General features: G+C 36.3%; 1 protein-coding gene across 6 annotated transcripts; it reads right to left on the reverse strand.

The window, feature by feature from the left end:
• Positions 1-88: 88 nt before the first annotated feature.
• On the reverse strand, positions 89-13,005 carry LOC137716169 (E3 SUMO-protein ligase SIZ1). Of its 6 annotated transcripts, none has more exons than XM_068455574.2 (17): positions 12,769-13,005; positions 12,480-12,611; positions 11,345-11,425; positions 10,784-10,826; positions 9,593-9,665; positions 9,194-9,356; positions 8,881-9,011; positions 7,899-7,967; positions 6,531-6,618; positions 6,365-6,440; positions 6,171-6,244; positions 5,871-5,978; positions 5,291-5,452; positions 4,613-4,717; positions 4,437-4,517; positions 3,114-4,326; positions 89-1,156 (listed from the first exon to the last, which is right to left on the reverse strand). In XM_068455574.2, exons 2-17 carry the CDS (start codon positions 12,501-12,503, stop codon positions 1,017-1,019), a joined length of 2,631 nt encoding a protein of 876 aa, XP_068311675.1. In that variant the 5' UTR covers positions 12,504-12,611; positions 12,769-13,005; the 3' UTR covers positions 89-1,016. The 6 variants fall into 6 exon arrangements, with proteins under 6 accessions (XP_068311675.1, XP_088547471.1, XP_068311677.1 ...); XM_088691345.1 differs by having other exon boundaries at positions 3,032-4,326; XM_068455576.2 differs by having other exon boundaries at positions 12,480-12,603; positions 12,769-12,995.
• Positions 13,006-18,128: the final 5,123 nt, after the last annotated feature.

An 18,128-nucleotide genomic window follows, 5' to 3' on the forward strand; every position in this document is an offset into this window, starting at 1 on the left:
TAAAATTGGTAACAACTACTTACTTAGAAAGAGCAATACTACTAGACTGTAGTACTAGCTGGCACCATCCAATGGCGGGGACATCATATGCGATGATAAATTGCATTAAACTGGCTGAAACAATTTCCACGGTTGGGACTCCGGATTCAGAAATTACAAGAATTTCAACCATACATGGAAGTTGGAATAATCGATCGTAAAACTCAAATTGCATTCCAAATACAATGAACATATGACTTCCCCTATAATTTCTTTGTTGCCTCACAGGATCTCATCAATCACGCCTTATTCGTCGGCCTTCGGAGCAACGGATAAGTGCATTTCCCCCTGTACTTAACACAAATATCGTGCCCCAACAGAAATGTACACCCCCAAAATAAAGAGTCATTAAAACCCTGACCAACCAGAAATATATCGATTATTTTCAAAAAATGCCTATAAATAAACGAGTGGAAACTGAGTGAATATTTACAGGCTATTGCTTCTCACTATAAAACCGAGACGACGAAGCATCTATTTTCTTTTAACTTGTTTCGTAAGGTTTCCCCCACTACATCCCAGTTTTCCGGATTCTAATCACAATCTCCTGTACAACACCAGCACCGAACCTGCAGATAATTTCCAAGAGGAACTCGAACAATCCTGTCAGTTAAACAGGCATCCGAAGCACTTCTACTGATGCATAAGCAGGATAACAGAATATGAAAAAAAAGGAATAAACCTCGCAAACCAAAGGGAAATTTCTGCAGGTGCCAGCGCAAGTTTTGCGACAATGCAGTGTACTTGGATGCCCTGTATACTTGTATCGCTTTGTTCTACCTCGGATGCCTTGTGCCACACCAAAAACTTCATCTCTTGCCAGGAACCAAATGTCTGTCAGCATTCTTCCAACTAGAAACCCAAAACTAGATTCTCTGTCTCAATCATAAGATTACTCCAGGATACGCTTTGAATCCCAGGGAGATAATAAGACAAAAAATCCAAAAAGGTAGTTCTCAATACAAGTTCCAGTTCCACTATTCAGAGTCCGAGTCAATAGAAAGATACAATCGCGATCTCACAGAACGTTTTTGGCGAGGAAATGAGAAAGGACTATTGGATCTTTGCCTACTTCTGTCAGATCTGCTACCATCATTCATACCGAGAAGCAAAGAAGCTGCAAAGGGAACAACAGTGAGCCTAATAATCTTTGATTAAACTGCAAAGAATGCCAAATATAGGAATGACAACAGTACAATGGGTGGGACGATTTCCATACCCCCTATATTGCTATACCCAGTCACTTTAATTAAGTTATCGACTTTTCAACTCTCTTTGTGGGTTTCCTAAGAGAAAGAAATCAATATTTACAGACGAAGACACCAGATACAAGTTGACTGTACACACAGGCATCCCTTTAGTTCTCTCTTAACCACTAATTACGAACTCTGACAACGTAAACAAGGGAGTTTTAACGAAAAGCCCATGGTACAGTTCACTTTAACAAAAAACCACATTTTTACACTAAAAATTCAATCCTGTACTATTCACTTTACCCTTTATTTTGTCCTTATCGTTAAAACTCAAAGTTTTCAAGCCCTTTTCATTAGTTTTCCTCATAAACAAAGACGTAAGAAGAAAATTAGATGTGATTGTGTCTGATGTGATTGTATCACAGAGTCTGCAGCCTTAGTGAACATAAGAACTTCAGACTTTTCAAATAAGCTATAGAGCGAAAGATGCACTTGGACAGAGAGTAAGCGACAAGCTTGGGAAAAATAGGTCCTATTTGAATTGCAGATTTTACTTCCATGGAGTTCTTGAACTTGAACATGTGATTCCACACGAGGTTGAGCTTCAAGAAGCTCAATAGCACTCACTTCATTACTCAAACTCGTTTATGCATCTTCCGAGACAGCACTCACTTATATCAGTGAAGCTTATTGACAGAAAGGAGATTTTTAGAACCTGAGATGGCACTCACTTAAGCATGTTTAAAATCTGTTATATTTTAGTTCCTTCTGGTTTTTAACACGAACACAAGCAAAAACCAAGATCAATTTGAAAGAACCACCAAAATCTAAAAAAGCAGAGTACAGACAGAAAATAAAATCTGCATGTGATGTGCTTAACGACAAGACTAAGATGTTGATACTATTTCACTGGATTGATATCAGCTTGTACACATCAGATTACATGAATGAAGTATACAAAGGAAGAAAGTCAATCAAACTTTTAACCAGTAGAATAAGTTAGACCTCTTAGCCTCAGATAAAAACGTTCAAGTACCAGCATAGAAATTTGGAGTAGTAAAACTTCATTAAACAAAACTCAGACAGTATAAAACAATTTCAGCCAGGCCACCCAATTCAACTAAATCAAGAAAATACATAACAAATAGCTTGGATATATTTTCAGGTACTTGTAATCTTTTATCATTGTTTATTAATAAAACAACCCAATTAGTTTCCTTTGTAATCGAGTTTCTGCTTTTTAGAATTTGGGCATCCATAGTTGTCGAAGAAAAAAACATACGAAACTAATTTTGCCGATAAAAGAGTATTCGAAAGTTCAAAACAAGGCTTGTAATTAAACATTATCTCAAAGAACATTACTGGTGCTAATTACACATCCTAGAAGGCTAGTTACGCAGGGGCAAAAAGATAAATGGAAGCAAATGCCATATACAGTCAAAAGTTTACATTCAACTTTTGTGAAGAGTAGAATTATCCTGAACAAATATTATAGCTTTTCTTTTTAAGACTTGAGAAATAGTTGAAAGTCAATAACCTCATTCAAGAAGCAACATAATGTGGAAGTAGCACCTGCCTAAACTATATATAATGAATGTGCTACAACTGGCTCCTAAGACAATAAAAGAAGAAAGAAATAAAGATATTCCACTTCCTCCCTCCCACCACAAACTTTGTTTCACATCCAGAAAACAAGTCCAGAGTACCAGTTATATTCACCAATAAAATAAATCAGCACTCAAACAAAACCCCACAATGAAAACAGGGATGCTGTGTCCATGTTTAAAATATTTGCATACCCATATAATCGAGCTACCTCTGATGCTAATCATGAACCAATCTAAAAGTCATTTGCAGCAAATCTGTCAGAAGAGGACGAACCTGTGTCAGCCAAAGAATCCATGGCACCTTCTCTGGATGGCATTTGCACTCTAGTAGAATTCAAACCATTAGGAGTTGCAGATGTGCCATTGATGCCACTGGCGTCGCCCCCAAGCCTAAGAGATATCCAATCATCAGTGTGGACACCATTTGACATATCAGCCTGATCTCTCAAATCAGAATGAACTGATGCATCTGATGGTCTTGTGGGAAGAAAAATTTGAAGAGAAGGGTCATCACCAGGAAATGCCATTGGATAATCAACTAAGCCACCGTTCATGTCAACATCTGAACGTGCAACAAACGAATCAGGTAATAGGGTAGCAGATCCCATGGTAGTTTCTGGAGCCAGAGTGTATCCATTCATAGATGTGGAACAATGGATGGAACCATGCTGCAGACCACCTAGGGTATCCGGTACATCTGCCTCAGAAGTAAATAACTGGAAACCGGGGCCAGATTGAGTTCCGGGAGGTAATGATGGCCAGAGTGGAATAAACTCATCATCATCATTGCCAAAAAGACCCATGCATGAGTTCCCACCAGTTCCAAGCGTGGGATCGCCACCAAATGAATCAGCAATTCCAGAAGGCGCCACAGGAAAACTAATCTCAGAAGCATCAGTTCTGTCATTCCTATATATGGTTCCAGAGGGCATTATATCGTCATCAGAATCACTAAGTAAAACAACTTCTGCGTCTCCGACTGGTGCAGAAGGATTTTGTCCCGAAAATCCATACGCATTCAGAGAAAAAGAATCCATCTCAATCCCATTGTTAGTAGAGAAATCAAAGTTCCCACCACCATCCTGATTTACACTCGCATCTTCACCATCCCTACCACTTCCAGTGGCACTGCTGCTCATTGGGATAACTTTTAGCTGGTGGTCTGCAAACTGCTCTTGTAATCTATTACCAGAATAAGTGTTCACATCTTCAGGTTTGCTGACTTCCCAAAAGCCGTTGTGATTCTTCCTGATTCCAAGTTTCAATCCAGTACGACCTTCTGAAACACCTTCCAGTTTGACCTGCTTCAACACTTCTGTCTTTGGGATACTTTCTCCTCCTGTTGGGACACTAAGTGTGCTATCAGGAAGGTGCCACCGTCCAAGTTCCCCAAGCTCCCTACGATCACTTTCACTTTTAGTCTTAACTCGCCAAGAACCATCAGGCTTCACCTCAATCTCTGCTACATCCTCTCCACAATAACTCATCTGTTACAACCCCACGAAACAAAAATATAAAACAAAAAAAAAACAAAGGATGGATCAATTAGGTGATACTTTAGAACCAAAATATTAAGTAGTGCATAAAAAGGCATTACCTTTGAAGTGATACGGTTGAAATAAGGGTCAATAATGACATTCTCCAGCGCATAGTTCTTAAGACAAATAGGGCATTGCCACTGCAATCACAAACCAAAGCATGCTAAACAAACAGAATAAAAAACAAGGACAAACAAACTGCATCGTTCACTTTGCAATTTGCATAGAAGCTTGCCTTCCTTGAACGTTGATTCATTTCCACAAAAACATCAAGATCAAAACAGCCAATGTGAGGGCAGGGCTTGAATCTCCCAGCAACCTTCATTCTTGAACCACTCATCTATAAAATATAAGCAGAAAAATACCAATTTCAGAAATCAAGGCATGAAAGATGTTAGTTGACATAAGAAAACTCGTCTCCTGACAATTTCTTTATGTACTACAGAAAAATAATTCAACACAAATTCCTAATATATCAAAGAAAATATAATTGCACCATAAAGAAGATATGTGAGTTAGAACAATTAGTGTCAGCATGTTCAGGCAAATAAAAGATTGTCCCATCACTAGTAGGGTGCTTTTCTTTGTCACAACCCTAGACACATCAGAACTTGGAAATTACTTAAAACAATTAGCGTAACACACAACATAAAGACGTACTCCTGATATCAAAATTATAAGAATCTGAAGAAGTTAGAAGAGTCCCTTGGTTATTCATATGCTTGGCAAAATAAGCATTCTTCATACCCCAAGAGTTGAGATATTAATTGCATACAGCGTCTTGAGCTCATATACAAAAAATAAAATTCATCAAAGTATTATCAGACATTGAGTCATATCCTGACTGTAATTAAACTCCTACATAGAAGAGAGCATTTCATCGCACAAAAGGTAAGTTGGAAAGACAACTTACCGGACAACGTAGATTGACAGTAAAAGAATCTGCAACAACTTCCAAATCACTGTCACTGTCATCATTATCCATTGCAGTCCCACCACCAACAACACGACACACACGAGCAAGCGCATCTTCAAAACGCTCACCATCAGACTCCTTGGGAATCAGATTGAGAATCTAGAAAAAGAAAAATTTTAAAAGACCACACTAATATAATAAATGCCATGGAAAACCAATAACAGATACCATACAAATTTATACTTAAACATCAACAAGTACTGGAAGAAATATAAAAACGATCAAATCTACAAGAACAATAGTCCAGTAAATTATGAGATTGAGCTCAAAAAGTTAGCCATGTATAAATTCCTGCTTCAGGACATTCAATCAAGAAGATATTTTTTGTGCTTTTTATAAAAAGATTGTCGGCAATTCGACAGCAGCATAAATTTGACGTTATGGATTTAACATCTCCCTAGCCAACAATCTTCTTCCACAAGTTTCTTTCTCTGATTACCAGTTTTACAAACATATGCTGAAGAAGCTGCTCAACCACCCAAAGGAACAAAAGAAATAAATAAAAAATCATAATTACCTGTTGCACAGTGCGTCTCTTCGCAATACGAACCCCTAAGCAGAAAATACGGGCATCGCATCCTGTTAAGGAAATCTTATTAAATCCGTCTTTCGTGTATGGTGTGATCTGACAAAACAACATGAAGTACACTAAGATACTAACACAAACAACTTATTAAGTGTTTTGATTTACAGAGCAATCAGAAAAGCCCTACAGTCACAATGCAAGTAATCTCATCTAAAATTGAAAGAACGGATCCAGCACATGAAATGAACACTGACAACTAAAAGCTAATAATTTCATAAGAGAAAAACTCACAATTGGACCATCATCACGACCATTAGCACCAAGAAGTTGGGAGCCAGGTCTAAAGATTGCACGAACAGGCATACCTGCACATTATCCAGAACAATCTCCAATAATAAACAGAGCACATTCAAGTGGATACACTGAAAAAACCATTCCAAAGCAGCATCTTTAAAGACCAAATAAAAAATTCAGAACAACCATACCATTGACCTGTAGATCTGCATGTTGCGGCCATTGCATCCTGAATGCAACTTTGTCATTTAGAAGCATACACCAAACCTGCATTATGATGTCAAATCACCAATCAGTGAATTTAGTACTAATATAAACCCAATGATTCACCAATCATCAGTCAATACACTAACCAACCTGAACATCATATTCTTGTTTAGACAGCAAGTCCTTGTCTGCCCTTGTGAGTTGAAATGTTTTTTCCACACTTTGCACTGGATTCGAACTGGACAATTTGCGGGGGGATGGGGAACAAGATTAGATGTAAAGTAAAGCATTAAAAACATAGATAATGTGCAAATATTTTCACAAGGGATCTGCTTGTCTATATGTGAGTGTACATAGATACTTGTCACTTCATAAGGTTACTTCTACCTGTTAAAGCAAACTTCAAAGTCTTCATAGTAAATCAATGGAAAATAAGTACTTTCAGGCCACAAGACGTTTACTCTTCTGAGTATACAGGTTCATTAATGGTTTTATGAGTTAAATGACATCGCACACATGATTATGTATCATATTCAATGTATTAAAACGCGGAGGCGTAGGCGAGGCGTTCCATGAATAGCCCCGCATAGGAGTGAGGTGTGAGGCGAAGCCTCACGGGACCTAAATAACTTAATATATATTGCATATATAATTATACATATATAGCATAAACCTTCGTAAAACAAATATAATTATAACTAAGCCAAAGATAATATCTTCTTCATTACTAAGGCAGTTGTAATTGGAAATTATGTCATATAGTCTTAAAATGTTGTAATTATATATTTTATTCTAAGCAATTATAGTGAACTTCAAGAGAAATAAGGCTGAGTGGCCACAATTATAGGGAGTTTGAAAGGAAATAAAGGCAGAATGTCGCAATTATAGGCAATTCAAAAGGAAATAAAGGCTAAGTGGAGCTATTATAGGGAACTTAAAATGAAATAAAGATTGAGTGGAGCAATTATTGTAGGGAATTTAAAGGAAATAATGGCTGAGTGGAGTAGTTATAGGAAATTTCAAGAGAAATAAATCTTGGCCAATCAAAATGCTAGGTGGCAGAATCTGAATGGGCAATAATTAATAAAGAACAAAAAAATAAAAAAGAGTTAAGAGTTAGACTTTGCCACTAGGATTTGGAGAGAGAAACTCTCTCTTTCTTCTTCCTTGAAACTAGAACGGCACACAGAGGAATGGCAGAAAGAGAGGAACGGCAGAAATAGACCTGGAATTGGAAGGAAAATAAGGCCCAACTGAAAGCCTGGGCGCACCCCGACGCCGCCTTACGCCTACCCTCACAAAACAGAGGCGAAAACCCAGCAGCCCCGCCTCCAAGGGTGCCTAGGCACGCCCCAAGGCTAGTTTTTTAAATATTTATGATGGTTAGATATCATACATAATGTAATGTCATCTTCAGAACGAACTGAACTGTTGGAATTAGAATCTTATTACTCAGTGCATGTGCACATAGTACATTCAAGAGAAATAACTATAAAAAATGAAACATGATCCGCTCACCCATCAGTTGGAATATTTGTAACATTCAACTTAACGGGCTGTAAAGGATGTTGAATAGTTACCCAGAACCTGAATAAAATAGACAAACAATTAAGCCAAAGTAGCATAAAAAAAAAAGATAGCATAAAAGGGGGCAAAGTATTTGCAATGTTAAAATAAAACATAAGCTAAGTGAGGCAATAGTTACATAAAACAAATAAAGTGAAAGTATTCACTCAAACCAAAATACCATAACCTGATATAAGTAGAAACCATCACATAGCCATAAATCCTAGTTACTGAGTTTGTACCACCATACTGAAGCTACTAGTTAAAATAGGTATATTTTAAAGAATGTCAAGATACAACAAATACAAATTTAAAAAAAAAAAAAAGAAAAAAAACACAATATAATGGAAAAAGCCAGGCCATCAGCATAATGATTGTGTTGGGACCAAGATGAATCCCTTTGGCTACTTATCTCCAATTAAAGTCATGCAGTCCACTAAATCATACCACATGATAATCCTACCACCCCCTCAATTCAATTCAATGTACACGTTGCCATTCTAGCTAGTTTATTGTTCAAGTGATACTAAAAAATTCAAGCAATCACAACGAAAAATACTATGGGCCAAAGTGAGACCTAGTTTTTTGTTTGAGCAAAACTTCAGCACTTCTATAAAATATTGAATTGTTCAAATGGTACATAAACTGAGTAGAGCAGGTTATAAGGGTCATAAATACAAAATAAAAATCACTTTCATCATGTTAACATCACCATATGAAAGATTTAGCCCAATTTTAAAATGGGAAAGAAGTTGGGAGAAAGGACTAGCAAGTATGAGTTAAACAAACCACCCAATGTCCCCACAAATGCAAAAACAATGAAGGAAAACAGATGGCTTGGCGAATGGTTACATGTGTAATTCAAAATAAGACAGACAAAAAATAACAAGCTATAATCAGTTTTTTATAACAAGAAAATACTGGTGCCACATACGGATCAGCCCGACTTAGTCGACAAAGTTCACAATAAAATAACTCAGGAACTGGTGGATTGCCTTCCATAGGTTTCTCTGGAACTAAAACACAACCCATGTGTTGCCACACTTGGCATCTTGGATCTTCACACTGCCATTGAAGGGATGAGAAATTGCAAAAACCATAAGAAAGTGCAGTAAAGGTGTTCATATAAGAAATGTTTCATGTATAATCAAATGAAAAAAGGATAGGACAAGTAAAAGACTCGTGATTAATCAAATGTGCTACAATCCAAGGGAACGAGGAAGAAAATACAAAAAATTGGAGACTACCTTAATCATTGACTCTGTCTCTAATGAATTCCCGCAGAGACAGCGAACCTTTATATCTGACTGGTAGGGATCCTCAATTTCGCCTTTTATTTTCACATTACTACTATCAGAGATGCATTGTCCCTTTGATGCTAAATCAGGGGCACCAGAAATCTGCATTTTCCTAGAGAAAACAGAAAACAAATACAATTCAGTCGAAATAGCATAGTAAAATATGTAGTCTGAACAAATAGAGAACTATATATAAAGCACATCTGAGGACTTCAGCTATATATTCAGTATATTTTACAAGGAGTAAGTCAGTTTTACAAAGTTAAAAAAAGAAGGCAAAGACAACTCCAACCCTTCAATAAAATAATGCAACAAATATGTGGCATATTAGCATATATGAGGACAAACCTATAGATGTCATCTACAAGTTCCGCCACCTGTTCCTTTCCAACTGCATTCTTCCTTGCCCACATTTTAGAAACTGTAGATAAATCGAAATAAACAGAGTAAAATATTTTAATGATCAAAGCAAAGAAATGGAAACGCAGAAAAATGGAGCACAACCAAAACCTCAAAATAATGCAGACATATTGTGGTGTCATAAACTACAATAAAAAAAGTGTTTCCAAAAGAACCAGACCAGATAAAATATAATGAAAACACAATCATTAGAAAAATGGTTTGGAGCATAGAAGCTGAAGGCCTGTTTGGCACTGCTTTTGGAATAGCTAAAAGCACTTTCAGCAGTAGTTAGCAGAAATAACTAGAAGTGCTTCTGTGCAATAAAATTATTTTTAGTGCTTTTCCGTTGTGTTTCTTCTGTAGGAAGCATTTCCAAGAAGCACTTGAGTTTTTAGTAAAAATTAGTGTTTCTAGCATAAGCGCTAAAAACCCTAAAACCATAGAGAGGTCGAGAAGCAAAGTTCAGCGCACAGGAAAAAGGAAACAATAACTAGGTTCGAAAATTTTGGAAATTAAAAAACTATTCAGATTTAGAATGACTTGATTCTCTATCATGAGTATGTCTCAAATTTTGAATGATTGGATGACAACCCTTTAACCGAAAGCTGAATGATTAAAAAAACTGTGGATAACATCAAATTTTAGTTTTACAAGATTTAAAACTAAAATGTCTTCAATGGTTTTCTTAACCAGAGAATGCTCTTTAAGAGAAAAAAACAGCTGCTTTCCTAAATCTAAGATTCTAAGACACCAGATACATGATCCTGAACGTTTCTAGGTCAGCCAAATAGAAGACAAACTGCGGATGAAAGCCACTTCGAATTCTTCAGCGCGAAAGCATAATGAATGCTAAAAAGATGCAGCATGCTCATTAACATCAAATGTCATATGAACTACATCAATAACTTATGACACAATCAGTTCTCATTTCCTATGCTTTTATTATAGAACCCAATTAAGAAACAACTACTTCTTATATCTTATCTGGCTGGACGAAGAAAAGGAACTATGAAATACGTGCACTGGGCTCCCCAACATATAAGCTACACTTATAAAAACAGATAGCATACAGAGACTGTTATCGTAGCAATTAAATCATCTGAACCAGGAAAAAGCAGTTGGTATAGAACCATTTACCTTGTTCATCAGAAAGAAGCGCTAATATCCGGTCAACAAGATCCTGTATAATAGAAATTGGTAAATCAGACAACGGTCTTCTCTTACGACATTCATCTCAAAAACGTTGTAAAATGGCATCCCAAGATACCATCGTAAAGGGTAAGCTAATTATTATGCAATGAACAGGTCATATTTGGTCTTAGGTTCGCTTATATTACACATTTTTCTGGGGTGGGCAAAGTAAGAGGGAAAATTAACTAAGCAACTCTTGGTAGTCATTGAGAACTCTATATAACACATCATCCAACCTTGATAAATTACACCTAAATAAATATGCAGAATATAATAGGACCTCTCATACTTTATAGGAATTGACATGAACAATGGAACCCACATCAACATGAATTCCTGTGAACTCAAAAAAAGTACGCCACATAAGCATAAAATGCAGTGCAATGGTGAGTACATAGATAACATCCACTATATAAAGGAATGAAGGGGTGAGTATGTAGATAATATCCACAACATACAGTAAGGAACCCAACATCACATCAGAGAGTGGTATTTCTAGCATCTCACCTGCTTCTTCCCCTGCTTCGAAAGACCTAATTGGGTGAGAACATCTTTGAGCTCTTTTATTCGAAAATATGCCAATTTTTCCTGCAATGACAAACAAAAGTTCTAATAAATTCACTGCTTCAAGAAGTGGCATCCCACCAGTGTGCACACCAAAATAATAGTAAGCAACGTCTGGACTTCCTAAAATGTAATTAAGTAGCTAAAGCAATCTTTTCTCCAAATTCTTATTTTGTTTATGCTATGAACTATCGTTGGAATTCTGAAAGAAACAAGTCACTAGCTTCTTTAACAAATAAACCATGATAACAGATGCAATGTTTTAAACCCACCAAAAAAAAACTTGGGTATCCAATACAAGTGGGTACATATAGCACAATCTCTTTACTTTTCTCAACTGACAGAACCAGTAATATATGAAGTTAGGTATACAGTACAAGCAAACCTGTCTACATATTATGTATTTCACAAGTTGAATATAATATGAAAACAGTCTCAATGAACTAAACGCTGTGAAGGATACTTTAACCTCAAGGGAAAAGAAATGGGACAGGAAAAAGAAAATTAAAACTTCCAACCGAATGCGTAACTAGATTTACAACTCTTTCTTAGAAGGTAAATCTCCACCATCCAACAATTACTTGCGAACTACTCGTGATCAACTGTATTCATATATCTTCGCTTCTTCGCATTTCTCTACTTCAAAATACCCAAACTCATTTTTCTTATCTCATCTATTCACACCTTATGCAGGTCACACGAACAACACTAAATGTAAAATTAACCAAAAAAAAAAAAGTTGTCATTTGAGAGATAACCCAACTACATTATATCATCTACTAATTGGATAACAGAAAAAACTAAGTGACACACACCTAAAGCTACTTATATGAGCTTATTTCCGCTGATGCATTCAATAACACCGCCCGCACGGTGCATACTAGTTCACTAAATTCACTAAAGTAAAACGATCCCGCCATTGACTGAACTCGCAAAGTAAAGCAAACTTACTGAGGTTAATGTTCTACCATATGCAAAAACTGGACTACAAAATTACTTTTTCCAGCAAATTTCAGCAGATATAACAATAAGCATCAAGAAAAAAAAATCAAATCGAAAAAAAAAATCAACTAAATACCTTGCAACTAGCTACCAAATCCATTTTCACCGCCAAAAATTAAGGCCCAGAAAGTACAAAATCTCCTCCGGACCAATAATTTAATCAACCATCAAACCAGCACATAACCTCCACAGGGACCGATCTATCCACCTAAAAAAGAAAAAAACCAAATAATTAATCAAAATTCCAAAAAAATTAAAATTAAACCATCTCAAGTTCTCAACTGATAGTCCTGAGTTGAGCAATCGCATGCCAAAAACAAAACAAAACAAAAAAAAAACCCCCAAAAAATGAAATTCTACTTTGCCTGATCGAATTGGGGGAGGGAGTCTAGGGTTTTTCCCAAACACCGACTTTGTGATACCGCTCTTTGTTCTTCGTCCCCGTAAATGATATTGCGTTTTTTCTCTTTTTTGACCGAAGACCCCCACCAACTAGAACCGATCCCCCGCAATAACAAAGTACGGACCTATCGCCGTTATCCAATCCGTTTTTTTTACGGGGAACGCGTCCGGGTTCGGTTTCGGTGCGCTCACGTGTCAGTGCGCCACGCCCGCATTTTGGACTCGGGTAAATTCGTACGGTTGGGACTCATCGGTCTGATCGTATGGGGTCCACGCCACACTGATCTTGCCACGTCATAATTAAAATAATTAATCTGTTTATTGTTTTTAAAAATTAATAAAGCGTCCAATTAGGTGTCGATCAAAGAGGACTGGAAAAAAGACCGCACGATGACAGAATCGGGAAAGCAGGAGGAATGAGCATGAAACCGGAGGATCCTGTTTTATAGGAATCCGTTAATAGTACATTATACGATTAAAATTATTTAAAATTTAAAATTTAAATATAAATAGTAATTAATCAAAATTGAGAGCATAATGTATGATGAACGAACACTATTGCTGGATCCTTAAGATACCTAACAAAAAGATCATAAGAGAATCCTTTTCGCCTGTGGGTCCCGCACAAAACCAATTTTTCTTTTTTATTATTTGTCTGCATGCAAATAACTTTATTTCTATTAATTAATAAAATATTTATTGTCAACCAAAATTTTATAAAATTACCAGTTTAACCTTCTAATTAAAACAGAACATGAATAAGAAATATGGGGCATAAATTTAATTTCACACAACCAAAATTTTGCTATTTTTTTTAAAGCATCACCTACATGTAATCTTAACATATCTCTAATTATTAAAATAAAATAAAAAATTCTCATTCTCACGTATTCTATCACTCCCTCCATCTCTCCTTCTATTTGAAAAACAAAAATACAAAATTTTTCTCGCACACTCTATATGTGCCTATATGCTAATTTATTTTTATCAAAGAGAAAAAAGAGTGTTGAAGGGCGGACGGGAAACTCCGAGGGCCGCGTTAAAAAAAGAAGGACGAGAAGAGGTGGGGCCCCGCACCATGGAAGGATCGGGAAAGTCCTCCGTGTAGAGAGAGGTCTCCTCCTTTCCGTGGAGTGGAGAGATCCTCTCTTTTTGTGGCTCACTCACACTATTCATGATAAATTTGTTATATTATAAATTATTTTATAAGTATCATATCATCATATTCGCAAAATTTTAATTAAAGTTATTTAGTTAATTAATCAAAGGCACACAGTTATTCTGGTTAAAAGATGTAATTATGAGACTCAGACTCAAGGTAAAGTGGTTGACGAAGACCTAGAAAGACTTGGAAATAAACTCTACAAAAAAGGCATGGAGTACTTAGAGCTAATGGAAGACTTGACGCAAGAATTCATACAGCTGAACCCACGGTATAAATCTTTTTGGTTGTTGTTGTTGTAGCCAATCAACTCTAGTAAACAGATAATTTATAATAATACAATATCTTACCATAAGCATAAATTCCTGAACTGATCATGAATTGAGAATTAACTCATCTTGATCGTTTGAGTAGCCAAATCTAGACCTGGCATTCGTGTCGTGTTTTCCGTGTTCGTATCATTTTCGTGTCATACCCAATATCTTAACGGGTCGTGTCGTGTAATACCCATTAAAATAAAAGCGTAAAATGATCCGATCTGAAATCGACCCAATAATATTAACAGGTAATGTGACCCTACCCGTTACCCGTTAAAGAAAAAAAAACTGATGTTTTACTGTGCTGCTGCACAGATTGAAGAAACTTGTCCGCAGGACGATACTCTTCATAATAAGTTGATGATGAGAAAACCAAAAAAGAAAAAAACACTTGGTATATGGATGGGGTAAATATTTTGATGTATAAGCAAGTAGAACTAGAAAACATAAGGAAACTACAAGACTACGTATATACACATAGTCAAACTATTGAGCCAGTTACACTAGTCCTTCAGGTATCGTTTGGTATGCAGATGGAACAGGACGGAACGGAATGGGACGGGACGGGACGGGACAGGACGGAACGGAACGGAGCGGGAGCAAAGATGCCCTCGGATGGAAATAAGGAGGAAGAAGAAGGAGACGGAGAGGTTATAATTTTGTGTTCCACGGATGTGGAATGAGTTGTTCCAGGGGGTGAGGTGGAACGAAAATTCACCCAAAACCCGTCCCGTGGAACAACTCGTTCCACCCGTTTTAGGCGCACCAAATGTGGGACGGAACGCCTTGTCTCACTCTGTTCCGTTCCGTCCCATGTACCAAACGATACCTCAGAGTCCACTACAAAGCCCTAAACCAAAAATATAGACTCATGAGGGTATGATTTATCTTCTTTTTTTCCTGCTTATAGATCTAATCCTAACACAAATAGTAATTAATATTCTAATCAACAAGCTGCTGAGGGATTGGTAAACTGATTGTAAAAGTGAGTCTTTGGAGCCTTAGAAAATGGGCTCTTGGATGATCCATCACTACCCGCACATCCGATTCTTTCACAAGGTGGACACATAGTGAGGGTGGTTGTTGGCGTATGCATGCACAAAGGTTGGTTTAATCTGTTAGTGTTTCACATAACTTCTTCAAGAATTCACAGTCTAGCTCAGTTTGTTTAAGCTTTGTCCTACTGTATCCTAATCGTTGTTTGGTATGAAATTATGAATAGGTTGTGGCATTTCTTGCAGCCATGGATATCATGGCTGAGCAATTTCCTAGAGCTTTCTTTGGGTATTCTCGACAGGTACTTCACTTTTCCCTTATAATTTGTTACTGATGCTATATATATTATAAGAGAGAGTCTAATTATTTGATAAAAAGGATAATTTTCAATATAATATTGACATTCAAATGAAAAGAATGAGAAAATGCCTTGCGTGAAGAATGAAATCCAAATAACAATTAGCTCGAGAACTACAGTCCAATTCAAATCGAAAACCCACATTAGAATTACATACCTCCTAGTGGATTAAACTACATGCATCCCAATACATCCCAGATAACAATTAGCACAAGAAATAATGCAAAATTTGGGAAGGACTAGGTTTAAGCATCAATTAACACGAAACCTTAACAAAAACTAGAAGAATAAAAAAATCCAAATCTGAAAACGCAGTTCTTGATCCAAATTCCAATTAAATTCAAAATTGCCTACTCATGTTGAAATCCCAATCCCAATGGACCCAATCCCAGCTTTTCAATTTTTGGAGAAGTAGACTTACGGTAGCAGTGTCATCGACGGTTGTGGTGTTGTCGAATAGGAGAGGGTTACGGGAGTGGGGGGAGCGAAAGGGATTAGGGCTTTTGTTTTGATCAAATGGTAAAATTGGAAAATAATGGAATAGAGAAGGGGTTTTTTCGTCCAAAAAAGTTATAATAATATAAGTGAAATAGAATCCAACTGTACAGATTTACTCTCATATCTTAAGGATGTTATTTAAGTAAAGTCTTTAATAGTTTTTTAATTAATGTAGAAGTGTAAAAAATATAGAAAAAATATGTAAACGTTCGTAATGACAAGTTTTACAACTTTCATGAATAAGAACTTCGAAATTTGTCACATCCCCGCCCGGGTCCCCACCACATCACAGGCTCGACTCCACCGTAGCACAATATTATCCGATTTGGGCCCCGACCACGCCCACACGGTTTTGTTTTTGGGAACTCACACTAGAACTTCCCAATGGATCACCCATCATAGGATTGCTCTCGCACACTACTCGCTTAACTTCGGAGTTCCTATGGAACCCGAAGCCAATAAGTTTCCAAAAAGCCTTGTGCTAGGTAGAGATGAGAATATACATATAAGGCTTATTGGATCCACACCCCTGAGCAATGTGGGATGTTACAATCCACCTCATTTAGGAGCCCGACGTCCTCATTGGCATACTTCCGCCCAAGGATTGGCTCAGATACCAAATTGTCACCCCCCCCGCAGGGGCCCCACCATATCCCTGGCTCAACTCCACCGTAGCATGAAACTGTACGCTTTGGGCCCCGACCACGCCTTCACAGTTTTGTTTCTAGGAACTCACACGAGAACTTTATTGTGGATCACCCATCGTATGATTGCTCTCACGCGTTACTCACTTAACTTTGGAGTTCTGATGGAACCCAAAGCCAATGAGTTCCCAAAAAGACTCGTGCTACGTAGAGATGAGAATATACATATAATGCTTACATGATCCACACCCCTGGGCGATGTGGGATGTTACAAAATTCGCCATTATAATCATATAAATCATAGATCAAATTTTAACCCCTGATTGTTATTTACATTTACGCTTCATTTTTCTCATCAAATTTTGTTTTTTTTTTTCTTCAGATTTTCTTTTTTGAAAGCATGAACTATTAGAGGATGTAGGAAGATGAACGGTTTGGACCGTTGATAGAATGTTCAGAGTTTTACAATTAGTGAAAATATTGTTTGATGTTTATAAAGTTTCTACAAACTATATGACATCAACTCATATTTCAGTTAACCGTAAATATCGAAACTTGATATCAAAGATTTGAACTATTCATCTTCTTACATCCGCTAGATGATCATGTTTTCAAAAAAATAAAATTTAAAAAATAAAATTCAGTAAGAAGAATAAAACTAAATGACAATCGACGGTTAAATATATATTTAAGGTTTATAGATTACAGTGTTAGATTTCGAAGCTGACCATCTCATGAAAGTTGTAAAGTTTATCACTATGAGTGATTGTATATATATATATATATTTTTTTTTTTACATTTTTTACACTTCTACAATAATTATTATTAATTTTGCCCTAAAATAAAAACCATTATTCATGAGGGTTTGAAGGATTTTAAAAATCTAAACGATAATGTAAGTGTAACCATTATCTACTCGTGGAGGAATAATGACGAATCACGAATGTTTATATATTCTTTCACATTTTTCATACTTGTATGTATGTCTTCTTAGTTCTTGCCTATACAAATACTATACTAGTTTATTTTAATTTTGGACAACAACATGTTAAGTAAAATTTAACCTAGTAATGATAATAAAGAACTCTCATAATAAAAATAAATAATGACTAAATTTTTTTTATAACTTATATAGAATAATTATACAATACTATATATTTAATATAGAATATATTGTATATATTAATATGGCTATTGTAGTTTATAATAAATCTTTTAGTAATTAAACTTTAAAATTATTAAAATATTTTTTTTCTTAACAAGTCAAAATGGGTTACCCACGTGTATACCCATTGAGAACCCACTATTAACTGGTCATCTGATAATGACCCGAAACCCGTTATTTTT

This window comes from Pyrus communis, chromosome 3 (assembly GCF_041283825.1).
Source record: "Pyrus communis isolate YQ-2024b chromosome 3, ASM4128382v1, whole genome shotgun sequence".
Classification (NCBI taxonomy): Eukaryota; Viridiplantae; Streptophyta; class Magnoliopsida; order Rosales; family Rosaceae; genus Pyrus; species Pyrus communis.

What these genes read in the sequence shown, in the direction of transcription:
- LOC137716169 (XM_068455574.2), bottom strand. Translation starts at nt 12,503, where the DNA reads ATGGATTTGGTAGCTAGTTGCAAG. An exon ending in ACAAATATTCCAACTGATGG is followed by an intron (nt 6,619 to 7,898) that starts GTGAGCGGATCA and finishes CAAATTGTCCAG; the next exon opens with TTCGAATCCAGTGCAAAGTG. An exon ending in AGAGACGCACTGTGCAACAG is followed by an intron (nt 5,453 to 5,870) that starts GTAATTATGATT and finishes TTCTTTTTCTAG; the next exon opens with ATTCTCAATCTGATTCCCAA.